The sequence below is a fragment of the Nelumbo nucifera genome, chromosome 1, assembly GCF_055504915.1.
Source record: "Nelumbo nucifera cultivar China Antique chromosome 1, China Antique-T2T, whole genome shotgun sequence".
NCBI lineage: Eukaryota > Viridiplantae > Streptophyta > Magnoliopsida > Proteales > Nelumbonaceae > Nelumbo > Nelumbo nucifera.
This window is the reverse complement of record NC_142649.1, coordinates 44,532,407-44,559,647: the sequence shown is the minus strand read 5'-3', so window position 1 is coordinate 44,559,647 and position 27,241 is coordinate 44,532,407. Positions and strand designations below refer to the sequence as shown.

Below are 27,241 nucleotides of genomic sequence, written 5' to 3'. Positions count from 1 at the left end.
TGGCTCCTCCTGCTACACCACAGCTTAACGGTGTTTCAGAGAGGAGGAATAGGACCTTATTAGATATGGTCCAATCCCTTCTCGTACACTCAGAGTTACCCACATCCTTTTAGGGATATACATTAGAGACTATGATATACGTGCTGAATCGGGTTCCAACCAAATCGGTTCCGAATACTCCATACGAACTTTGGACCGGAAAGAAACCAAGTGTCAGACACTTGAAGATTTGGGGTTGTCCAGCGCACGTTAAAAGAACGAGTGCGGACAAGTTGGAATCCAAGACCAGTCGTTTCCTATTCGTAGGCCACCCTAGAGGCTCTGTGGGTTACGTATTCTATGACCCAAGTGAGCAGAAGGTGTTCTACAGTCGGAATGCCCATTTCTTGGAGGATGAATATATCCTGAACAACCATCATCAGGAAATAGTTCTTGATGAGGAGAGCTCAGGAGTAGTGGGAGGTGTCCCACATGTTCCAGGTATTGACCAACCTAGAAGATCTACCCGGGTATCCAGGCCACCAATCCGTTTTGGCTATGACCAGGATAGTTACCTAGTGGAAGCCATGACTAGTGAGGAGGATTTCGTGACTTATGCGGAAGCTATGTTAGACATAGATTCCTTGAAGTGGATAGATGCCATGAGAGCTGAGATAAACTCAATGAAGACCAATGGAGTTTGGACTCTAGTAGATCCGCCCCCAGGGTAAAAGCAATTGGCTGCAAATGGATCTATAAGAGGAAGAAGGGCCCCGATGGTAAGGTTGAGACCTACAAAGCTCATTTGGTGGTGAAAGGGTATACTCAGAAAGAAGGCATCGATTATGAGGAAACCTTTTCGCCCGTGGCCATGCTTAAATCCATTAGGGTCCTGCTAGCTGTAGCAGCATACCATGACTACGAGATTTGGTAAATGGATGTCAAAACTGTGTTCCTGAATGAAGATCTTACTGAAGATATCTATATGCAGCAACCGCAAGGTTTCATAGCTGCGGGTCAGGAACACATGGTATGTAAGTTAAATAGATTCATATATGGACTTAAGAAGCTTCTAGGAGTTGGAACATTCGGTTTGACTCTACTGTCAAAAAGTTTGACTTTGAGCAAAACCCAGATGAGCCTTGTGTTTACAGGAAGTCTAGTGGGGACATGGTTACGTTTCTGGTTCTGTATGTAGACGACATTCTACTCATTGGGAATGATATAGGATTGTTGACTATGGTGAAAGTATGGCTTTCACAGCAATTCTCCATGAAAGATCTTGGAGAAGCCTCCTATATATTGGGTCTTCAACTCTATAGAGATAGATCGAAGAGGATAATAGGATTATCCCAATCTGCTTACATTGACAAAATAGTCAAGAAATACAGCATGGAGAACTCTAAAAAAGGAAATGCTCCCTTCAGGCACGGAGTCACTCTCTCCAAGAAAATGTCTCCTAAGACTTCTGAGGAGATTGAGGGCATAAAGGACGTTCCCTAAGCCTCAGCCGTAGGAAACATCATGTATGCCATGCTGTGCACTTGTCCTGACATTGCTCAGGCAGTGTGTGCTAATCAGATTCTAGGCCAACCCAAGATAGGAGCACTGGACCGCTGTGAAAAATATACTTAAGTACCTTCGAAGGACAAAAGAGTTTTGTCTGGTATTCGATGATAGCTCACTACAGATCCAAGGGTATACTGATGTCGATTTCCAGTCGGATCCAGATGATAGAAAGTTTACATCTGAGTATGTTTTCACGATAGGATCGTATGCTGTTTGCTGGAAAAGCAGCAAACAGGGGTCTATTAGACAGTTTTGTATGCCCTTAGCTTCAATCAGAATGATGTACTTTATGAGTTTATTGTAAATGAATAAAAGTGCATATTTGATTCATGTTCCCTTGGTATGTTTCTGTGTAATACCCTTAAACTGGACACTTAATGAGACTTGTGTTAGTTTAGAATGTTCACAGCCAATGGGTCGGTTTGGAGAGACCTATCCTGACAAGGCTGACACTGTAGTGCCACCAAGTCGGTTGGGGTGGCATGTCTCAGCTACCAAAGTGAGACCCTAGGCACATACAGTGTACGATTAATTGAATCTATGAACAGGACCAGATTTCCAGTATTGCCCTGGACCTTGGAGATTGATGGGCAAAACTGGAAAGTTACACCCGACCCCTAGACTCGATTATGATACTGCACTAGGTGTTGGATTGGGCTGTCTTTGATGTACCAATTCGTGAGATCCTTAGCGGGGGTCAAAACCTGGATATGTTGGGACAGTCCGAGAATTCATCTGAGTGGGTGATCTTAGTGACAGGATTAGCCCCTTTGTTGGACAAAGGTAATGATCGGGGCTGCACTCTCACTGATGGAAACCAAGACTGCCGGCAGCCGATTTCAACCGTTAAGATTTGTTTTGCAAAGTATATTTTATATGAGATATAAAAGTATATATATTATGGTTTATAAAATGTTTGCATGAAGGTTCTAATTCCCGGGATCCATATAAGTAGAGAGTGCAACACTGTTCCTTGTAGCCGAGGGAGAGATTCTCTCTTGTCGGGCAGTGTATGATCATTATGGGCTGAGAGGTTAAGTGTAAGACCGTTGAGGATAATACCTGATGGGGTAATCTTGCATTTGCCCATAGTCCCTGGGTGTTATAAGGTGGCTTGGCCCAGGGACCACTTAGGGTAAGTGTTGGGCCCATAGAGCCCATTTGATGGGTTTCAGGGGGTGCACTGTCCTCAATAGTGTATTTGGCCAGGCCTTGTAACAAAGGCTGGGCCGAACCCTTGTGGCTGATATGTAGATCAATGCTTGGGTCCCACGCCATACAAGGAAGCCCAACTGGGCAGCAGTTAGGAAGGTTAAGTGAGTACATAAGCTTAATGGGTCTAAAGCCCATTTCGAACTGGGCTATTTATATAGTTAATAATGGGGGGAATTCTGAGATGGATTAGCAGATAGGATAGGGTATTGACCCTATCCACTCAGAGAGTCCAGATCTGAATGTGATTCAGATCTAGAAACCTCCTAATGAGATTAGGAGAAAGATAATCTAATCTGCAGATAAGATAAGGGTTTATCCTTATCACCTGAAGAGAAGGCTGATCCAAATATGATTTGGATAAGCAGCTCCTAATGGGATTAGGAGTTGATCTTTTAGGTTAACAAAAGAAGAAGGGGGCAGCAGCCTTTAGAAGACACACATCAGATTTTCTTCAGTACTGAAATCAAGAAGAGAGAACTCTGCACCCTACGAATACTCTCTTGCCGCCTCCCTGTTCTTGTCACCCTGTTTGCCAGTTCGATCTCCAGTTGTGGGAGAAGTCAAGATTCGATCTTGACATCAATTCTTTGAGAAAGAATTGATAGGAAGCTGTGCTCACGTGCCATCCTGCTGATTCTTGCGAAGGACAGAGTTCTTGGAGAAGAACACTGTTGATTTTGTTGCATCCTGCACTGTGCCATCTTTAGTGGGAGCAGTCTTTGGATCCTTCCTTGGGCGTGAACACCTCCATTGGGAGATACTACTTCTCCATATCAGGTATAATTCTCTCATACTCTTTTTGGTTCAAATCTGGTTCAGTTTATGGTTCAAGAATGATCCTTGAAAATATGATTTTCTAAATAGGGAATGTGATTCCCAGTTGAAGGGAGAGAATTTTTTTTGAAATTCGCCCCTTATTCCGCAATTTTTGGGTGTCCATGGGATGGATCTCTCATCCCTTCAGGGTCCATGATAGACTCCACAACCGAAGTTGAATACATTGCCGCAAGTGAAGTTGCCAAAGAAGCCGTGTGGATGAAAAAGTTCATTCACAAATTGGGAGTAGTTCCATCTAACACATCACCCATCCCGTTGTTGTTTGACAACAATGGAGCTATCGCTCAGGCTGAGGAGCCACGAGCCCACTCGAAGTCAAAGCACATCGAGAGGAAGTACCACGTACTGCGGGAGATTATTGGTAGAGGGGACATCCTGATTCAGAAGGTAGCGTCAGTGGAGAATGTAGCAGACCCATTGATTAAGCCACTCACATAGAAAGTGTTTGAGAAAAACGTGGAAATTCTAGGACTCCGGCTTATACCAGATTGGACCTAAGTGCAAGTGGGAGTTGTTAGACAGTGTATGCCCTTAGCTCCAATCAGATTGATGTGCATTATGACATTTATTGTAAGTGAATAAAGTAAATATTTGATTCATGTTATTGCAGTGTGTTTCTGTGTAATACCCTTAAACTGGACACATAATGAGACTCGTGTTAGTTTAGAATGTTCGCAGCCAGTGGGTCAATCTGGGGAGATCTATCCTGATAAGGCTGACACTGATGTGCCACCAAGTTGGTTGGGGTGGCCTGTCTCAGCCGCTAGGGTGAGACCCGAGGTACATGCAGTGTAGGTTTAACTTGAAACGTTGAACCGGACCAGAATTCCAGTGTTGCCCTGGACCTTGGTGATAAGTGCACAAAACTGGAATGTTACACCTGACCCCTAGACTCGATTATGATACTTCACTAGGTGTCGGATTGGGCTGTCTTTGATATGCCAATCAGTGAGATCCTTAGAGGGGGTCAAAACCTGGGTATGTTGGGACAGTCTGAGAATTCATCTGAGTGGGTAATCATAGTGACAGGATCAGCCCCTTTGTCGGACAAAGGTAATGATCGGGGATGCACTCTCTCTGATGGAAACCAAGACTGTTGGCAGTCGATTTCAATTGTTGAAATTTGTTTTGCAAAATATATTTATATAAAGATACATAATATATATATATATATATATGGTTTCAAAATGTTTGCAAATGGTTTTAATTCCCGGGATCCATGTGAGTAGAGAATGCAACACTGTTCCTTACAGCCAAGGCAGAGGTCCTCTCTTGTCGGGCAGTGTTTGATCATTATGGGCTAAGAGGTTAAGTGTAAGACCATTGAGGGTAATACCTGATGGGCTAATCTTGCATCTGCCCATAGTCCCTGGGTTTTATAAGGTGGCTTGGCCCAGGGACCACTTAGTGTAAGTATTGGGCCCACTAGGAGTCCATGTGATGGGCTTCAAGGGGTTTATTGTCTTTTCAGTAAATTCGGCCAGGCCTTGTAACAGAGGCTGGGCCGAACCCATGTGGCTGATGTGTAGATCAATGTTTGGGTCACACGCCATACAAAGAAGCCCAATTGGGCAGCAGTTTGGAAGCATACTGAGCACTTAGACTTCATGAGCCTAAAGCCCATTTCGAACTAGGCTGATATGATCAGTTAAATAAGGGTGGATCTGGGATTAAATTAGCAGATATGATAGGGTCTTATCCCTATCCACTCAGAGAGTTCAGATCCAAATATGGATTTGAATCTGGAAACCTCTTAATGAGATTAGGAGAGGGCTGATCTAATCTGCGGATAAGATAAGGGTTTATCCTTATCACTTAAAGAGAGACCAAATTCAAACAAGAATTTGAATAAGGAAACTCCTAATGGGATTAGGAGTTGATCTCTTTAAGCCTATAAAAGCAGGAGGGGGCGAACCATTCAAGACACTCCAGCCTTCCAGAAATACAAGATCTCAGAACACAGAAGTCGAATACAATGTGACTGCGCCTTTTCCCTGCGTTCTCCTCTTGTCGCCGCCATATTGCCAGTTCACTCTCCAGTTTTGTAGGAGTGATCAAGATCAGTTCTTGATATCAGCCTTTGGAGAAAGGCTAATTTGAAGGGTTCGGTTCTTGGGAAGAACACTGCTGATTCTGCTCCACCCTATGCTGTGTCATCTTCAATGGGAGCAGTCTTTGGAGATTTTCTTTGGGCATGAACACCTTCATTGGGAAATACTATTTCTTCGTATCAGGTATATCGCTATCCTACATTTTGGTTCAGATCTGGTTCGATTTTGGTTCAAGATTGATCCTTGAAAAATATAATTTTTCTAAAACAGGGAATGTGATTCCCACATGGGAGAGAGAAAATTTTTTGAAATTTTGCCCTACCTTCTTTTAGGGTTCGGCCATCCATATGATGGATCTCTCATCCCTTCACTTATTATCTGTTTGCTATATATAATTTCCTAAGTTTGAATCTATTCTTCTTTGGAAACTTAGCTTGATTGTAGTTGCAACCATATTCTAAAACATTTTCCAACAAAATATATCTTGTACAAGTATTATTAAAATTCATAGGGAGATGTTCCCAATGTACAATTGGATGCCCTTGATTTTAGAGTATGTGTGGAGTTTTTGCTTGCATGAGATCCTATTGCATTTCTTAATTTGTGTGTGTCATCCTTGCGCAAGGGCCATGCTAATCTTCTCTTATAGTTCCAATTTTATCGGAGAGGGCACTTTTGTTAACAATCATACAATGACACATATCTTTATGCCATAATTTTCTCATAATGATTATTGCCTACTTAATAACAAAGACAAAAGCTTTGAAATCATCACCATCATCCAAGCCTTATCTCAACCATATGGGGTCGGTTACCTACATGAATCTTGTTTTGCCATTCCATTCAATCCTGACATATCCCTACCCATTTTACACTTAGGCCCCATTCATTTTGTGGATTCTACAGGGGAGGGAGTTGGCCAATGGGATTGTAGATCCCATTTACCACTTTTTCCGTGCTCATTTTTTATAGTAGAAAAATCACTTTCCCTAATACTTCTCTCCCGAATTGGTAAATAACTTTCCCACTTAGAAAAAATTTGGCAATTTTACCTATTCTAACAATGGCTTTTTGTGGATAAAAGAATCATTATATAATTTACCTAAGAATCAAAAGAACACAAGTAAATTTACTTGACTGAAAAAGTATTTCCTAAATAACACTTACTTGGATAAGTAAATATCTTTTTGAAAAATGAAGGAGGCCTAATGTTAAGGTATAGGGTGACATTTCTAGAAGATGTCTTGGCATGAACATAAAATGATAAATCATGTCCCATGATAATGAGAATTTGACAGAAGTTTTAATATCAATGTCAACCTAATGCAACCCCCTCTTTAGTTATTCAGGCCTTGAAATCTGATTGCTTTATTAATTACATAACAGACCCATAAAGTATGAAGACTTTGGAGAGGACAGAGGCCAGGCATCAAATGACAAATTTAGACCAGAATGAGCTCATCAGCTATAAGAACTCAGTTTCGACATCTAACAAGTTGAGATTCGACCTTTGACTTAGCATTTTAGATAAGTAACGGGGTCAGACTGTGCATTTGGGTGTCGGTTCATGCAATATTGCAATTTGAAGCTTTGAGCCCACCCTAGCAAGTAGCAAGCTTGTTTTCTATTTCTGTTATCAAGGATTCAAGTTAACCCACCATGGACCCAATCTGTTGAGACTTGGCTCGCCCAGCCCATTACCATTGGAAACACTTGGGCTATTCCTGGATACATTGAGGAATTTTAATTATCTAAAATCAAATAAATAAACTAACGTCAGAAAAGATTCTTCAACTCTACTCGACATAGTGAAAGTAGCCAGCCCATAGTGGATGAAGCGAACCCATGGTGAAGTAGGAAATCCATTTTAAATTAGTTAAATCAAGCAATTAAAGATAATGTCAGAAAGGATTCTTCAACCCTACTCAATATTTATAGTCGAATAAGCAAACTCATTTTAATTCTCTAAAATCAAATAAATAAAGGGGGATGCTTGGAAAATTTATTAAGTGGTCTACTTCCACTTGGTAATGGATAGAACAAAAGGTCAAAAGACTCCATTTGAAAGACCAATAGACCCGAAATAAAAATGCTTGAAAATCTTTTCAGCTTCCTAGAACATGTCATAAATAACAATATAGTTTATAAATTATTATCATCATATAATAATATTATTATTATAAACACGAACATTAATATTAATAATTAATAATTAATAAATAGTTACAAAATGATTAACATGCAATACTTAAAAGTAAAATAATAGTCATTAATTAGTACTTAACGATTAATTATAAAAGAAGTAAAATGCAATAAATAAAATATGTATTAAATAATTGATAAATTAAATGTAGGGTATTTAAATTAATAATTAATAAAATAATACATATTTTCACGGGTCCATGTGCCATTCTACATTTGTATAGTATTAATTAGATCCACATACATGTTTTTATGAATATGTTACTTTCAGACAAAACTTTACAAGAAACTCAGTGGGTCTCTTTATTTGCTGAGATTTTGAAAGATTCTTTTAGAAAGATGTGCCAAATGGCAAAAAAAAAGTAGGGTCAGAACCTGATTCTTCAACTCCACTCAACTCATCGGAAGAAGCAATTAAGCCCATGGTTAAGAGAATCTGTTATGGATCAGTGGTACTGATAGCTCCACTTTGCAACCTTATATAAGAAACCCTTGGAGAAAAAGCTGCATTGCACAAGTAGTAGAACTGCTATGGCTTTGTTCAATTATTTTCTTCTCCTCTTTCTCCTCTTCTTTTACAATTGCAAGGCAGATTTCTTGGGGGAGTACTGCGGCAAAAATACATTCATAAGCCCTGATAGTCTGAAATCAGCCAACATTAATCACTTATTAATTAATCTGGTGGCAAATCTCCCCTCCAATGGATTTTCTTCTACTTCATATGGAGTAGGCATCAACCCAACCTATGTCCTAGCCCAATGCAGGTGGGATGCAACCAAGCAGCACTGCTCGAGCTGCATCCAAGATGCAGCAATGCAGATCCGCCAACGCTGCCCAAATCAAGGTGAAGCATGGACATGGTTCGATTATTGTTTCTTGCGTTTTGGCATTCAGAGCTTCACAGGAAAAGCCGATGTATCTTTCGGAATAATATATTGGAATGTGCAGAACATAACAAATCCTGCTAACTTCTACCTGAAACTTGGAGCTCTAATGGATCGAGTGAGAAAACAAGCTTTGGAGAGTTCCAGTGTTGGATTGTTTGGTAATAAAGGAGTTATCAGCTTGACATCTTCTGAAACTCTATACGCCTTGGTGCAATGCACTAGAGACCTATCTAAGCTACAATGTGGTAAGTGCTTAGACATAGCCATCAGCCAATTCTCAGTGTTTTGCTTGAACCGGAAGGGCTGTCGAGTTCTATACGGAAGTTGCTTTGCCCAGTATGAGCTCTATCCCTTCTTTTTCCCTCTGAGTAATTCAACCTACTCTGCTTCATCAGCTAAGTATTTGAGGGCAGCTATCTATCCATGACTACTTGTTAAAGGATTGAATCTCCAATTGCTGGAATGCCCAGTGAGACTATGTATCTGCATGTCAATAAGTGCCCATTTGGTTTGAAGCAAGAAAATAAATTTTGTTTTCTAATTGTACTTCTGAGTTTTGATTGTAGATGGTTCCTTTTCTGTTCCTTTTTTTTTCGGAAAAGTAATGACAGTCCCATTACAGATTTCTGAATTACACTGTAGACCTATAAAAATTCAAAATGTTAAATATTCCCACTTTATACATTAATGCTTGCCCATAAGTTAACATCAATTCCAAACTGGTACCTACCTTAATTGTATTTTGGGCCTAAAAGAATCCTAACCCGGAGTTGAACCGTTATTCTCCCTTTTTTTTCTTACCTACCACAAAAACAGTAGTGAGGTTGACTTATTATGGGAGTATTTGTCATTACTCTTCAAAGGAATCAGTTTGCATTAGAGTTTTGTTTTGTATGGGAGTGCAAATGAATTAAAAGTCAAAATATAAATATAAAAATGTAAGAAGGTTTTGTATAGAACATATTTGTATTTACACTCTTGAGTAAATTGAAAAGCAAATGTTGTCATATTATCCCCATTCCCCAATTTATGTGAAAGAAAATCAGGGTGGGAGGAAGTTTATCTAGTTGATTGAGTAAAGTGGGGACTGAAATGATGTGGTCCCTACACTTTATATGGGAGAGAGCAAAGATCGAAAAGGTTGTGTAAAATTTGCATTTGTATTATTGTATCTTATTTTTTGAAATAATTTTATTTGTTAGGATGTTATGAATAGACCCTTTGACCCAATGGTATTGAACTGCTGACCTGTTCACCCACAGGGAAAAGCAGTTGACCCTCAAACCTCCTCCATGGCACCGTCGTTAATAAGCAACCTTTTGAATGTTAGATATACTTTTGATTCTCCACAACCAGTGCATGCTTTCCAAGGATTAAAATATTAATAATTAAGTTCGATACTCAAAATTATTGGTATATATCAGTCCCGTTTGAGGCATCTTTTTGGGAAGATTTTCCGATAGTTTTAAAGGTCAAAAAATGCATTAAGCTTTTTCATGAAGATCTGAATAGTCTAAGGTTAGTTTGGTAGATATTATATCTTTCTGTTTTTTCTGTGCAAGAATAAAAGGCGAAAAGCTTTATTTGGAGTTTTCCGAAATCAGTCTAAAATAGGCTTTTCGTATCTTTTCGATGTTCTAGCTTTTGACGATTAAATCTTCCACAAACTAAATGAAAATAGACCGAAAATCGATCTATCCAGCTTATAAACAGCCAAAAGACCATACAAAAAGAAATGCCAAATAGGTCCATTTTTTTTTATCTTTTTCACTTTTTCTAAATGATTAATTGGAGGATATATTTGATAATTCCAAGGTTTTAAAAACTCTTTTACATATAATGCATATTTGGGTGCACTGGCCAGTGGTATGGTATTAATTAATATTTTGATCTGATGATCGAACTAAGGGCCTGTTTTGGGAGGAGTAGTCCACCTTTGATTGAGCTGCTTAACTGCTTTTACTGAGCCGTTTTAAACTAATTTCATCTAAAAATTGATTTCTTCACCCAATGAAAGCTTGTTTGGAATATTCAGGTTTTTCACCAAAATGACCAAATATAGCTTCAAAGGCTTTCTTATGTAGGGCCCACTTTGTAAATCCAGGAGCTACGCATGCACGAAAGCTTATTTTGGCTTCCCAGATTTTTACCAAAATGATCAAACATAGCTTCAGGACGTTTTTTTTAATGTGGGGCCCACCTTGCAAAGCTCGAAGCCATTGCATACACTAAAGTCATCCATCCTAAACAAGCACTAAGATTTCTCATGTTCAGCCAGATTGGTTACATGGTTATGTTTTAACTTAACATTGATAATCAATTTACCATTTCATGAGGGGCTAAACTGAATGTTTTATTGCTTTATCTTTTAGTGTGTAATATAAATAAATATCAGAAAATTTTCGATTAATATCCTGTATTTTGGGCTTAATGTTATTTTGGTTTTCAAACTTTAAAATGTGATAATTCAGTACCTGAATTTTCAAAGCATATCAATGCAGTATCTATTGTTAACCAGCTGTTAAATACCTTTGAAAAAGATACAAATGTCCTTCAAATGTCATCTAATTTTCATTATCAATCATTCAAATATTAACAAAAAATTAAGTCCTAAATCCTTGCCTCTTTTATTCAAAAAAGTTGGGGTTCAAAATGCCCACCGAGACATAACCCTATCTTGAATAAAAGAAGCAAGGATTTGGGATTGTTAATTTTTTGTCAATGTTTGAATGGTTGATAAAGAAAATTAGATAGCACCTGAAGGGCATTTTTATTTTTTTCAAATGCTACTTAACGGCTGATTAACAACTGGTTAACGGTAGGTACTGAATTGACACGTTTTAAAAGTTTGGGTACTGGATTGTCGCATTTTAAAGTTCAGAGACCATACTAATACTAGGCCCAAAGTACAAGATACTAATATGGAATTTTCCTGATAAATATTAACACATTTTGAGGTTACAACCCAACTTCATCAACTTCAGCCATTAAGTTAATGAACACTTTAACAACTCAATCACTAAAAGACAAAAACAAAGAAATAAGTCATTCAATTCAGTTACTTAAGCTTATGAAACGGCTCTTCTTAAACCCTCCCTTCAACGCGCGGATTGCTGTTGTAGGCTAGGTAATACCTTCTTTGATAGCTTCGGTGAGGGTGCTTAATTACTCTGGTCATAAAGTCTTACAATCAAACCTAGCTTTATACAATATTTTTCTCCCCGTGATTATTGCATACGGCATACCTAATAACAGTTACAAAGACAAAAGCTTTGAATTCTTCCTGCACAATTAATCACATAACGAGGAGACAAAGTATGAAGACTTTGGATAGTCAGGACAAAAGTCAGTGAGTAATAAAAACTCCTATGAGGCACCAAATGTCAAATTTAGACAGTAATCAGCCATAAGATGATAAGAACTCGGTTTCAACATTTAAAGAGTTGAGATTTGGCCATGACTTCTATGTAATAGGGTCAGACTGTGCTGGAAGTATGGGTGTCAATTATGGAGTTGGCACACTAATTTGCAGCCTTGGCTCAACCTAGTAAGCCTGCTTTCTGTTTCTTTTATCAAGGACTCAGGCTAACCCATGGACCCAACCTGTTGAGACTTGGATTTGGGCCCGGCCCATTATTATCCTACTGGAAAACACTCAGGGCCCGTTTTGTTCACAGTTAAAATTGAATCGGAATCAGAATGAAAATCGGTCGGAATGTTCCTACAGTTTGTTTGATTCAAACAGGAATCAGAACGAGAATTGAAATAACTTGAAATGGAATTTTATTCTCAAGAGAGGGGAAGGGAATGACCATTCCCAAATGGAGGAATGCCATTCCATCTTGAATGGAAATGGGAATTCCAATTCCATCCAACCAAACAGTTGAAATTGAAATAGCCCATTCGATTCCAATTCCAGACCCCTGTTTCTGTGAACCAAACAGGCCCTCAGTTTATCCAATACAAGTGAAATCATTTGCATTATCACAACAATAACAATAACAATAACAATACAACTAAATCAAAATGCTCATTGTGTCATGGTTTTATCAGTTAACCGGGTGGTGAGCCCATTTAAACCGTGAAAACCGTTATTTAACCGGGACCCAAAAGGTTGTTAGATCACCGGTTCAACCTTCTTGTCCGGTCCTAGTGTTACAACAAAAATCTCAAGTTTCTAGATACAATGATGAATTTTAATTTTCTTAAAATCAAATAGATAAAGATAAGGCCAGAAAACTATCATCCAAGGATTCAACTCCACTCAACATAGTGGAAGAAAGCAAGTAGTCCATGGTCAAGAAAGTCTGCTATGGAACAGTGGTACAGTTAGCCCCATACAGCTATTTTAATACTCTTCAACCTTTATAATAATAAGAAACCCATGAAAAAAAAAGCTGCAATGAAAAGGTAGAAGAAATAATGCTATGGCATTGTTCAATTATCTTCTTCTTTTCTTCCTCTTCCTCGTTTGCAATTGCACAGCAGAGCACTTGGGGGAGTTCTGCAACAAAGACAAGAACATAAGCAGTGACAGCCCGAAATCAGCCAACATTGATCATTTGTTAGCTGATCTGGTGTCAAAGACCTCCTCAAATGGCTTCACTGCTACTTCCTATGGCGTAGGCGAGGATCGAGTCTATGGACTTGCCCAATGCAGGGGGGACGTGAGCAAGAAGGACTGCTCGAGCTGCATCCAAGACGCAGCAAAGCAGATCCGCCAACTCTGTCCAAATCAAGCTGATGCCAGGATATGGTTTGATTATTGTTTCTTGCGGTATGATATTCAGAACTTCATAGGAGAAGTCGATACAGCTTTCGGAATATTCTACTGGAATGTGGAGAATGTAACAGATCCAGAGACATTCGACAAGGATCTTGGAGCTCTAATGGATCAAGTGAGAGAACAAGCTTTGGTGCCTAAAAATGGTGGGTTGGGTAAAGGAAAGACCAAGTTGACACCTTTTGTAACTCTATATGCATTGGTGCAATGCACTAGAGACCTGTCTCAGCTACCATGTGCTCAGTGCTTAGCCATAGCCGTCGGCAACTTCCCGGTGTTCTGCGAGCACCGGAAGGGCTGCCGAGTTCTATACAGTAGTTGTTATGTCCGGTATGAGCTCTATCCCTTCTTTTTCCCTCAAGACTCAAGCAACAGTACTGGTTCATCAGGTAAGTATTTGAGAGCTGTTATGCATCCATGACTACTTAAAGATAGAAAGATACAATCCAGTGATAATGTCCAGTGAGATAATGTATCTGCACATTTTCCTTGAAATAAAGAAGTGGAAAGCAAAATCATGGAGGCCTGGTGGTAAGTAACCATTTGGTTTGAAGCAAGAAAAAAAATATTATTTTCTACTTGTACTTTTGATGGTAGATGCATGACTCTTTTCCTTTTTTTCCTCTTTGTTTTTTTTTTTTTTTTTTGCCTACAAACACAACTGTGGGGTTAACTTCTCATGGATTACTTGCTGCAAATGCATGGACCGGACTGAAAATGAGCTGAGTGAAAAAATTGTAACTTTTGTTTAATATTTTGCATTCTTTTATTTGTTTGGGAGGAGCATGGTTTTCAAAACGGGACCGGAAAAATCGACAACTGGTCAGGTGACAATTTCCTTTTTACCCCAGAATCGTTATTTCATCAAAAACTATTGATATAGTCAGCAAACTGCTGACTCAAGCGGTTGAACCGTTTGAACCATCTAACAGTTTTAACTATTTTTTAATTTTTTATTTTTTGTTAGAATGGGCCATCCATTTGGTTCGAACAATTGGACTGTTCAACCCAGGAACCAGACCCCTGACTGTTGTTGTCCGGTTCAGTTTTAAAAACCTTGGGGAGGAGTAAACGTGGTCTCCAATTTATGTGAGAGAAAATCATTGTGGAAGGAAGGTTGTCTGTTTGAACGAGTCAAGTGTAAAGAAAAATGATGCGGTCCTTACTTTATATGGGAGAGATTGAAGGTAGGAAGAAGGTGGTGTAAAATTTGCATCAGCTTTCAGGATGTCAAATTTGCATTCTAAGTGCTAATAAGTGTTAATAAGTGTACATGTTACAAAAAAAAAAGTGAAACCATTGCATCAGGTAGGGTGCAAATTGTGGATACAAAGAAATGCATGAAAATCTGCACTGAATATAAATTTTGCATCTGTTTTGAATTTGCAATACAAACAAAAGGAGCCTAAACGAATTGCTTCTTGTCTCTTTGAAAATCTACTTTACACATTAACCTTATGGGTCATACTGTCATTTGGACTTTACTTCAAGTTGGGCAGAAATTTGATTCTAGATAAATAATCAGGGCATAACAATGCCCAACTTTAAACCAGAAGAAAAAGTGAGGCCCATATTGAAATCAATTGACTACTGCTCTAATCAATTAACAAGGGCGCTTGGCAACATTTGCAAGAGTGCCCAACATTTTCCATGCGTTGTCTGGGATTTTTCGAACTAGCAAGAATGCTAAATAGAACTTCTAACTTTATTGGTGGTCTAAACAAAGGTTATGTTTCTGACTAAATGTAGTTAATAGCAAAATAACACCTCGAGAGTTTGTTATCAATTTTGCCTAAGATGTTGGATTAGCCCTTGTGTTGTTAAGGGCTAGCAATTTCATCATTATGTATCAGTGTATTGACATTAGGGGTGTCAATTGGATTGGATTTGGTTTAATCTGATCTAGTCCAATATGAGTCGACCAGGTCTAATTCAATCTAATGACTGTTTTGGACCAATTTGGACCGGTCTAGTTCAATGTCTGGACCGTCCAATCTGTTCAAATTCATTTTGATTTAGATTGATTTCAACCTAAACCCGGTCCATTGACACATATATTCTTATGTTATACCAATGGACCAGATATTGGCTTTATCCAACCCAGTCCAATACAAATTTGTTACGGATGAACCAGGTCCAATCCAATCTAATAAATATTTTGGACTGAATTGGTCCAGTTCAATATGTCTTGTTGGTCCATCTAATTCGTCCAAATTGATTTTGGACTGAACAGGATCCAATCCAAAACCGGTCCATTGACACCCTTAATTGACATCATGAGTAAAGAAACTCATCTCATTTCAATTGATTCTTAATTATTTTCAATTTATTAAGTTGACAATCACAAGTCTTCTTTATGGGCCCCGTATGGAAAAAAGATGTTAGGGTTTATTGGACTTAAAAGCTTATTGCTCTATGGGGCTATACAACCCGGGGGTAGGGGTGAAAATTTTCCCATCCTCATCGAGTACCCAACCTCCCTGATCAGGTGGTGATGGAGATGGAGACTACCTTAGTGGGGGGACAGGGTGGGGATGGGATTAATAGGAAACCTGATTGGGGACAGGGGACGGGGAGTGAAGTCCACACCCCACCCTGTCCCCAATTATATATATTAATATATATATATATATATATATATATATATATATTATTTATATTCTCTTGCATCATAGCTATAAGAAAAGTAAATTTAAATTAAGGTAATAAAAGTTAAACTAATGTAATAATTGTTATTTCATTATTATAGAAAACAATAAATGTGTTTATAACTTTGGAAATGATATTTTAATTTATATTAGTAATAAAATGTAAAAGATAAATAATTAATCTTTTATTAATAATTTATATTAATAACTAACATTTATTATTCATTAAAATTAGTAAAATTTTATATATAACAGCAAATTTCCCCGTACTTAGTACGGGGTCATTCGCTAGTTTAATAGACAAATAAGGAATTGTACAAACTAGGGATCCAAACTTGTGTAAATTTTGTGTTAGGGACTCAAGGATCAAGTCTGAACTGTTTAGAGACAGATCCTTGTGTTGGACAATACATGCCCTCATTATCCAGTATATCATGTACATTGTATTTATCATTAACAAAATAGCAGTTTGTGATTTGGTTACTTGTATCACTTGGGTATGTTTTTGTGAAAGTCTTTGTTCTGCATTTTAGGATTAAGACCTAAGACATCTTCTTCTGTGTACAGACCAAATTTGTTCTCAATTAGAATCATGGTTTTTAAAACCGGACCGGATCGGACGGTTGGACCAGAAAAACTGGGAATTGGTCACTTGACCGGTTCCATTTTTTCTCTAAAACCGCTTGCCCAAAAACCCGTTGATTTTGGTCAGCAAACTGCTGAACTGGCCAGTTAATCGTTCGAACAGTTTGAATGGTTCAAATGGTTCAAACGGTTTTGACCGTTTCTCAATTTTTTAAATTTTTTTATTTCTTTTATCAGAATATGCCGACCGTTCGAATCAAACGATCAGACCATTCAAACCGGTAATCTGACCCCTGACCGATTCGATCACCAATTTGTTTTTAAAAATCATGATTAAATTAGACATGGGCAGTATATTCCAATAAGACTGACATACTTTATGTTACCTAAGGAGAAGAGGAGGGATAGTGTAAGTCTCATCTGTTAGGGTTAACATTTGGACTTAGTGATTGGTAAGGAATCTAAATCGTTGCTTATAATTCTTGGACTTACTATTGGCACTGGTTTTTCGGAATTATTTGTTTCAAATATATCTAGTGAGATTCTTATGGAGTCAATAAATTGAGTATATTGGAGCAGTAATGAAGGAGTTCAAGTGAGTGGCTGATGTGAAGGAATCTATTTCGAAATGGTTTTGGAAAATAATATTATTTAGGTAAATAATTTATTTTGAAAATTCAACGTGCATATGAATTTCTGGGATTCTCGTCTTGGAAGAGGACATGTCACTGTCTACAAAGCTTATAGAATAAGTCCTTCCATATTGTAGTGATGGATATTTGTCAAATAGAGAGACTTCACCGCAAGTATTTATTCAGGATTAATAACGTGATAGATATTTTTTTCGGTCTGGGCGAATCAATCTGAGCTTTGAGGATGGCAAAATCCAGATTATATGGTGCTATTAATGGGCTTAAATTAGGCCCTTACAGCTGGGATTGATTGCTCTTAATGGAGTGGAGTTCGCATCGGCGCACGGAACATCCCAATCGCGTGTATTGGGACATGTGTATATCAAACACAGGGATTCACGATTGGGAGATGTTTCCAATACGCGATTGGGATTCACTCACTAGTTTCTCAATGCACGCTGACTGAGATGTGGATGTGAGGCGCCTGTGGGGGTATGCTCTGTGGGGCGCTGATGGGATCTCAATGAAGTGGCGAATTGATTCCATATCGCTGATGTGATCTCAATGAAGTGTCAAATTGATGAGTCCGGATCTCATTTGATTCCATGTGGGTCCACACACTCACGTTGGATTTGACCCAACTATGGTAGAAACCAAAGAGTCTTATTGGTCGGGTGAAGTTGGATTCTAATGGGTTCCACGCATAACCAAAGGAAGTACACTTAGTCAGTTAGTTGTATGGGCAGCAATAGAAGTAGGAAAGGTTGAGTTGGTTATTTAGTAGATAAATAGGTTGACTAAGAAACTATTAATAGCAATTATGGCTGAATTAGGAGAGGGAGAATTCCAGCTCTCTCCTTTCCTACTAGGACTGATTTTAGAGAAAGTTTGGGATTAGAGTTCTAAGAGACCCCAAATAAGTCTGGTCGATTCAGGCATCACCTAGCTTCTTCCTAAGTTTGGCCTAGTGAGAAAATGGAGAGATCTTTGTCCTTCCTTTCGACCCTTCGAACAGTGAATTGATATCAGCCTTTTACCTTCTTTGTGAGTTTATTTTCACACATTGGAAGGTCTTCTTGTTGCTGACTCGCTCAGCAAAGCCTTGGAGGACCAGTTGAAGCAAGCCAAAAGTTGTGCTATCTAAAACGGGCCGCTGAAATTGCATAGGTCTGTTCTTCTCTTTGGGCGTGAACTCCACTAATAGTTTACTACGCTCGTGATAAGCTTCTTCACTGTTAGGCTGCACTCTGGTTTTTCAAAGGTCCGACCGTCCGAGAATATTTTGATACAATGATCATGTCGATCAGATCTGGAAGAAAGAGTTTCTCCAATCTGATTTGCAGTTTATTCTATTCACATTAGAATTCAAAATTTTAAATTGCACATCACAGGCACGCTTCCGCTGCAATACTTTCCAACACCTTAATGCATCTCAAGGGATCCCTTAGGTCTAAAGGTAACTTCGATATTATCATCAGCTATTTAATTTGTTCCACTACCAATAGGGCTGTCAATGGACCAATATTGGTGCAATCCAATCCAGTCCAACATGGGTCCATTATAGATGACCAGGTCCAATCCATTCCGATGAATACTTTGGACCATTTTGGACCAGTCCAAATCAATGTGTCTGGCCTGTCCAATCTGTTCAAATTGGTTTTAATTTAGATTGGTTCCAATCCAAACCTAGTCCATTGACACCTATATTCTTATTTTTTATCAATGGACCAGATATTGGTTCAATTTGACCCAATCCAATATAAATCCACTATGGATGGACCAGATGCAATCCAATCCAATCCAATAAATACTTCGGCCATTAAGTTTGGACTGGTCCAATTCAATGTCTTACTGGTCCATCCAATCCGTCCAAATTGATTTTGATTTTGGCGGTGTCCAACTCAAAACCGGTCTATTGACACCCCTAACTACCAGTGCCACATGGCCAACCCATTGATTTTAAGCAATCTATTTCAATACCCAATATTAACTTGCTAGTGAGAACACAAGTTCACAACACAATGAAAGGACAATCTGTTGGATGATTGTATAAATGAAATATTACATCTGAACATCTATATACATGGATTACTTCCACCTTGAACTAGAGGACAATTATCTCTGAACACAAAGGAAATTTATTATATAACAGTGGACAATATACAATTACTAGAAATGCAATCCTGAAAGTCAACGATTTTGCATTAATCTTTATTTTCCACCCCACGCAAGTTCTAGCAGAGATCTTGATTAGTAGCTTACATTGCCATGACTCCTGGGAAAAGGGATGACATCTCTGATGTCAATGAGACCAGAAGCAAAGAGAACCATATGGTCAAAACTGAGACTGAACCCAGAATGTTTGACAGTTCCGTGCCTGCGAAGATCTAAATACCAATCATACTGCTCTCTTGGAAAATCCAAATCCTTGATCCTGCAAATGGTCACAGATGGTGGTATCAGTAACAGAAGAGCTGGTTAGATATGCTCACATGTAGTCACACGTAGAACAGTAGAAGAACGTGTATATCAAACACAGGATTTTCATCCTTATCAATTGGAAAATACCAACTTCCGCTTTAGGAGAGTTGGTATAGGTCTTGTGTACTTTACAGAGAGACTAGTGAATGAATCCCCTCTTTAGCAAGTGTTTTCAGAGTGGGTTGACACATGTCATAGGATGCAAGTGACCCCCAGCCTCACACACCCGCATCACTACCACCAATAAGTACCATACATAAAAAATCAGTATCAAGGAATAAATTTCATAAACCCATTGCTGAAACATGAAACACCATCAAATTGTCATTGAGCTTTAGCCCCACCCCAGGAGGAAACTAGTAAATTGAATGAAAAGACAACTTACTCACAAAAGATTATATGGATAGAAGACACAAGAGGAGTCCTTGTTATCAGTTGGATTTGTTAATTCCACCAAAATTTTCTCAATATTTTGTTCTGTTAAGCTGTGTTTTGGATTAGGTGGGAAACAGACCAAGACCAGAAAAGGATGACCCACTAATTTCCATGTTCTTCTGTTCAATTACAAAATATGAGCTGCATAGGCTATGGAAAGTAAAGGAGTTTTTCCCACTTTTCCTGTCAAATCGGTAGTTTTATTTGTTTTTTGGTGTGTTGTGTAGCAGGGGGGACTTAGTCATTCTAGTATCCAACAAATACTTGATTTCATTCTGCATTTCCACTTCTGCACCCCAATCCTATCACAACTTGGAAAAATTAGGTTCTGCACCATGAGTGCAGGCACCCAACAATCAGTGTTGTATAAATAGGCTGCAGTTCTAAATGGAACATAAAAGAAATACTGTAAAATCCAAACTTTTTGAGGTGCTATATATTAGCAAGGTTATGTGGCTTGACAGAGGGTCCATTAGCAGAGTACCAAAAAGATAGATGGGATTTTCATAAATTGGATGGTCTAGATTGATGGAAACATGCAAATTCTGGAAATAGGTATTCTATGTAAACATCTTATCACTCTATTTATATTGAATTCATCTTTCCTTTCACTTTCTGAATTATTAAATCTTATTTATCAAATTTAGTTTTATCAAGCCTCCATGACACCATAATGATGGAATTACCTTGCAGTGAGCAGATCAATGCGCTCCTCCTTTTGACTACCTCTAATTAAGGTTCCAACCTACAGAAATTCACCCATAATTATAATTGAACTTAATGTCTATATGGAAATAAATTTTTTTGGGTTAATTTCATAAAGATACTGCAAGCTTACCTTTGGTAGAACTATGTCAACTGTTGCAACTGTTTTCCCATCATCATTGAGGCGAGCATAAAATGGTTTAACTTCTTTTGGAAAATTGTATATGATTACAGGCCTCTTAAAAATCTCATCAGTCAAATAACTGTGATCATTGAAAAAAGCAGTTAAATGCCAGAAGAAGGAATCATATGACATCTCATTATCTCAATGAAGAACCACAAACACAGCCAAATCCACAGTGCCTCAACCCATAAATTACATTATTGGTCCAACAAAATTGGCTATTAAGGAAAAGGTTTTTCTTTTTTTTTTTGTTATTTCTTAATAGATATCACAGCTAATGCAACATGACAGGAAGGGCAAAGGACCTCCTTCCAGAAAGTACTTGCTTAACCAAAGACCTCTCACAGGATGAAGCAGTGTCATTTCCACCCAAGCAAAGGGGGAACTGGCTTAATAAGAACCCCTTTAGGTTGCCTAGCTCAGTCAATTCAATGAACTGATATGTGTGTTCAGAACCAATTAGTTGCACTACCTCCTACCTGCCCTACTCCTTGCTCTTACCCCAGTCCCCATGCCATCATGCTTTATATGCAAAACATCAAATGCTTGAACTGCAGTATAATGCTCAGGATTTTATAAATACCTTTCATGTTCTTCAGTTAGAGAAACACCCCACTCGATTTTTTCTTTAAATTTCCTCTCCGTAACCTTCATCAATAGTTCCACTGCTTCTGTGTAAGTGATCTTTTCAAATGAATTTGATGCCACCAATTTAAGACGATCTGTAACACTTCTGTCTATTCTTTTTTTTACAAATTGCATATCTTCAGAACAGTTTTCTAAAACCCATTGGCATAGGAACTTCAAGTAGTCTTCTGCACATGCCATGACATCCTGGATCCACACAAACAGTATTAATTCAAGTAGAAGCAAGCATAGATATGATGAACATGAGAGGAGGTAACTACTAAGACACTAATATTTTTTAAGATATTTCAGAAGAATTGGCATATGTCCAAAGCAGCATGTTGAGAAGGGCCACATTATAATTGCTGTTATGATTCAACAATAATTTAATGAAATCAACACTTCCTGGGAAAAAATGATTATCCCCCATGTCATCTATTTCTTTTAAGATCACAGCAATCTCAAAGTATACATCATAAAGAGAAAAGAAAACGGAAGAATAATGAGAGCAATATCTGCATTTGAAAGAAAGAAAATTAAAAGAGTAAGGTCGAAAATATCATAAAAAAGTATGAATGAATTGTCTGGCAGCAATCGACATGTACTTTTCCCAAGGACCATGAAGAATAATGTTATTAGTCCAGGAATTGCATTATGACAAGTCAGAAAGGAAATAAAGTCATAAGAAACTTAGTTAACTCAGGGAATTTGCTCATGTTGAGATCAAATTGAACAAAACTACATATAGAACAATCTAGCCTGGTGAACCTTTCGATGATACTAGTCTGAATTTCATCACTGGAATAGCAATCACATAAAAGGATGGTGAGCTGCACATAATCTGAAATAAGGTTAAAGCAATTGGTACATGTAGGTCAAGTGCACACCATTAAACAAAAAACCAATAGAATATAACTATACACAAAGGGAATGAATACTGTGAATTAAATATTTAATCCTTTAAACAACCACCTTCTTTATGCAAACCCATAACAATGTTAAGATATTATTCAAGGAAAAGAGAAATTTTCCCAATAGAAAATATAAACCTGCAAAATATATGCATGATTGCCTAATAAATTAGATTTTATAGACAACAAAATAAATTTCTAGGAAGTCATGAAAAATAATTAACAAAGAGGAGAGCTAACAAAAATGAACATAGATTATTTACCTCTAGGTGAGAGAAAGCCATTTCAAGCTCAACCTCCCACATCTCTGCCAAATGCTTTCTATTCTGTTGTTTTTCTGCTCGAAATCTGGGCCCAAATGTGTAAACACTACCAAGGGAACAGGCATAACTCTCAAGGTGAAGCTGACCAGATACTGTTAAGAATGTTTTGTGAGAGAAGAAATCCTTAGAGAATTCTCTCTTTCCAGACTCAATTGAATTTCTATGGTTCAATTTATCTTTGGCTTCCAATTGTGAGGCTAGTTCATTGGCCTTCTTCAGATCCTCAAGTGCTGCAAACAGTGCCTCTCTATTGCTCTCACTTCTCTTCAGCTCTTCAATTTTTTTACTTTTTTCCATTATAGCAGCCTTAACATTTTCAAGGTTAACAGCTTCGTCATCTTGTGTTGCCTTGGGTGCCAATTTCTGATCTGATTCAATACAATGAGTTGTAACTTGGAACTTCTCACTAAAACCTTCAGCATCAGTAGTAGTGATAACAGGGGTGTGCACATAAAGGAACCCATGATTTTGGAAGAATGTATGAGTTGCATGGGTTAGTGCACTGCGAATTCGAGTAATGGATGCTACCTGCAATATGAGTATGTCATAAATCAATAGAGTAAAAACCAACTTCATACATTGATAACTAAGATAATTCTTCAAATCATCCTAAATGATCATATTTTGGCATTGAGATCTAATAGGAAGTGATTATTAATCTTAAGAAATTTCAGCAAAATCATCATTGAATTGATAAGTAGAAGGAATATTTGCATAGGACACGAAATTTGTTAAAACAATTTTCCCCATCATCAGAAATATTTGTTCTTAGTGGAAAAAATCAGAATGTTTAAAATTACATATAAAATATGCATAAGACTTAATCTTACAAGAACATTTTAACATATTATTGGCATCCACTAGTACTATAGGCAGAAGAAACAAGGACAATTCAATTGTCATTGGATAATCAGATTACCGTGATTGTGCGAGGACGAAGATGGGGATAACCCTGCAGAACTTCCAAAGGTACTTTTGGCTTTGCCAATGGGTATCGTGCAGGATCAACAGTCCCGATGTGTAGGATTTTCTCCACTTTAAGTTCTACTACATGTTTACAGGGAATGGATGGTTGTTCCAGTACACCTTCTGCGACAATTGAAGTTCCTGTAGGTGTTAGATGACTGGGAGAAGCTATAGAGGACTCCACCATCACCTGAAAGAAGTCAATCAAATTCAACAGCAGTATCTAAAATGAAAAAAAAAAAGCAATAAAAATGAAGAGATTAATACATGCACAAAGAGTATAAAAGAATTTATAACTTGGTACAAGTTTTGGCATTTTATATGTTTTCCTAAATGTACTTTGTTGTTTATCTGTAACATTCAATTTCCAGTGGAATGAGCATTGGAAGAGGTCGGATGGTCCATTGGTTGGAACTTGGAAGTTACTAATAAGGCCCATTAATCAGATATAAGACCAAACAGCTAACACTTAAGAATTCATAAATTATCATAAAGTAGACAATAAAAAAACAAATCATGAGTCATGAAACCTACTATTCTTCTATCTATTTCTCTAACCATTTATGCATTATTGTTTGTTCCTAAGATATGGGATTGCTTAATTTAGTATACCTGAAGATTGGGAACACAAGAACCATCATTTACTTGCAAGTAAACAATGGAAGGTTGGGAGGCAGGTTTTGCAGCCAAGATCTCCAACTTCTCCCGAATGGGGGTGTGGCTTGCAGCCAAAATCTTCATGATAGATCGGAAAAGTGGAATTCGTGACTGAAGAATTTCAACACAGCTCACATCTTTCTGCTTTCCTGGAACAATCGCCATGGAATCAGGTTGTTGAGGAAGATCCTTTACTTGCTCCTTGGATGATTTCACCCATCCACCAATCACAACTCGCTCCCCAATCAATTCGGACCCCCGATCACTACGACCCACGATGGATTTCAGAACCACCCTCTCCGAGTACTTCGAAGGGGCAACACGGGGCTCGACGAAAGCACCTTCTTCGGACGCCATTCTTTTTCCTTGAAAAGGGAAACCAAGAGGCTGAATCTTTGGGAGGGATTAAGTAGTTTAAACACAATGGACAAATGAAGAGTTCGATTTGGGAAGAAGGTTTGTGATTGGAAGTGCTTAAATAAGAGAAGATGGGTTTCAAGGAGATGTAGAGAGGGTTAAGGATGCTTTGCTTTGGAAATGCTCTGATGGGTTGAATAGAGAAGAGGTGGCGGTGGGTGTTGGCTGAAGGAAAAGGAAAGGGATTGTTTTGGAGTACGATCATCTCTGCCTGCTCTCAGTGGAGAGAGGGAGACAAAAAAATATAGAGAGAATAGCAGGCGGAAGTGAGACTGAGGGAAGGGTTTGGTATTCTTCGGCTTTGGGCTTTCGCGGGAGTTTAGACTGCCAACGGATTTATTATTTTTTGTAGAGCTGACGCCATCGTGGCTCGGCCGGGCGCCGCATTAAGGGCTGTCATCGGGTCGGGATTAAGCGGAATCGGAATCGACCTGACAAAGTGCAACAAATCCTAAGAACCCGGAAGGACAACCGGGTCTGACACATGATCCGATTATAATAAATCTTTTGAAGATATTATATAAATAATGTTAATTTATTTTCATACGTTTAATATATATGTTAAATTAAAATTATATATAATTTAACATATATATAGCTTGGGTCTGGTCTAAATCTTGTGATGAGGTGGAACTGATTCCAAACCGATAAGATTTGGGACTATATCAAACCGATAGGGGTATTCATGGTCTTATTTGGTGTGGTTTGGAGAATATCTCATATCAAATCAATCTGTTTTATTATGGTTTTCGGACTTTGGACCCTTCTATAATTTACTTAGACCGGTATAGAAAAAAATAACTAAACATGAATAATATAGATGTTAATGTCAATAGGAAAATAACACCATAAACAATAGGGAAATTGTTTAAAACTCAATATGACTTTTCAACATTTCTCTGAAACTCACCACAACTTTTCAAAATGTCTAAAACTCATTATGCCAATAAGTTTTTATTTTCCAAAACTCACCTTCTGTTAGTGCACCATTAATGTTTCTTAACGGAGGTGTCCATGTCAACATAAATAACAATTTTCATGACCAAATTACCCAAGAATGGTGAGTTAGAGGAAACACGGTCTTTTCAGTTTTCAATTTTCTTGTTTTTTTTGCATTTTTAGTGTTTTGTTATAATTTTTTTTTTACATTTTTCTATTTTCTACAATCTATAAATTTTCCTGTATTTTTTTTTATTTATTTACAATTTCTGTTTTTCTATAAATTTTGGTGTTTTTTCTACAATTTTTATTTTCTGATTTTGTTTTTCAATTTCTATAGTTTCTATAATTTGAAAATAATTTTTTATTTTATTTGCAATTTCTATAATTTTTATATTTTTTGTGATTTCTATGTTTTATGTATTTTATATTTGAAAATATTTTTTTTTTAACTTTTTTCCTTTTTTCATGTCTAAATATTAAAATGGTAATATATTAACACCCGTTAATTTATTATGTATATATTTTATATTTTTCTATGAACATTAAAATGGTAATATATTAACACTTGTTAGCCTGCATAATGTCAAGTTAATGACATGGTGAGTTTTAGACATTTTGAAAAGTTGTGATGAGTTTAAGAGAAATGTTGAAAACTCATGATGAGTTTTAGACAATTTATAATGAGTTTGACAAATTTAAAGTTATAAAGTCACAACTTATAAGCATGGAGAATACATATCCAAAAGCATAATAGTGTTTTCTTGAATTCGTAACTCACAAACATGAAGAATACATAAGCATGAGTGTTTTCTTGATCACTGCTAAAGGAAATCTTAGTTCTATGGCTTGGAAAATGAAGGACAAATGTAACAAATATTGGGGGAATGCAGAGTGTCACGGATTGCATTTGTGTTCATTTCAGGAGTTTCTTGAGACAGTACTTGTCCTCTTCATTGTTTATGGAGTCTCACTGGTTTGCGACATCTAATAAAACACAAACTCACAAATTAGATATAAAAAAATAAAAAACACAAACATTTAATAAAGTAAAATTAGAAATTTGAACTTACACTGCAAGATCCACAAACTGAGGGTGACATCGTAATGAAAAGTATAACCCAACACTTTCAAGTTTCAACCTATAAAATGGGAGAAAATATTAAAATAATATCCTATATAAAAGGATAATTAAATAAATGTATATT

General features: G+C 37.5%; 2 protein-coding genes and 2 pseudogenes across 2 annotated transcripts; 2 read left to right on the top strand and 2 right to left on the bottom strand.

The window, feature by feature from the left end:
* Positions 1 to 6,229: 6,229 nt before the first annotated feature.
* Positions 6,230 to 6,325, bottom strand: LOC148803198 (U6 spliceosomal RNA; annotated as a pseudogene).
* Positions 6,326 to 8,384: 2,059 nt separating this feature from the next.
* Positions 8,385 to 9,307, top strand: LOC104586290 (cysteine-rich repeat secretory protein 55 pseudogene; annotated as a pseudogene).
* Positions 9,308 to 13,092: 3,785 nt separating this feature from the next.
* LOC104586289 (cysteine-rich repeat secretory protein 55-like) lies at positions 13,093 to 14,169 on the top strand. The gene has a single exon (XM_010243464.3). The coding sequence runs from the start codon at positions 13,168 to 13,170 to the stop codon at positions 13,942 to 13,944; it is 777 nt and encodes a 258-aa protein (XP_010241766.1). The 5' UTR covers positions 13,093 to 13,167; the 3' UTR covers positions 13,945 to 14,169.
* A 5,238-nt stretch (positions 14,170 to 19,407) lies between these two features.
* On the bottom strand, positions 19,408 to 25,405 carry NS2 (asparaginyl-tRNA synthetase 2). The gene is made up of 7 exons (XM_010243463.3): positions 24,633 to 25,405; positions 23,974 to 24,210; positions 22,995 to 23,582; positions 21,777 to 22,027; positions 21,143 to 21,272; positions 20,991 to 21,049; positions 19,408 to 19,822 (listed from the first exon to the last, which is right to left on the bottom strand). The coding sequence occupies exons 1-7, from the start codon at positions 25,032 to 25,034 to the stop codon at positions 19,639 to 19,641; spliced, it is 1,851 nt and encodes a 616-aa protein (XP_010241765.1). The 5' UTR covers positions 25,035 to 25,405; the 3' UTR covers positions 19,408 to 19,638.
* Between the last annotated feature and the right edge of the window lie 1,836 nt (positions 25,406 to 27,241).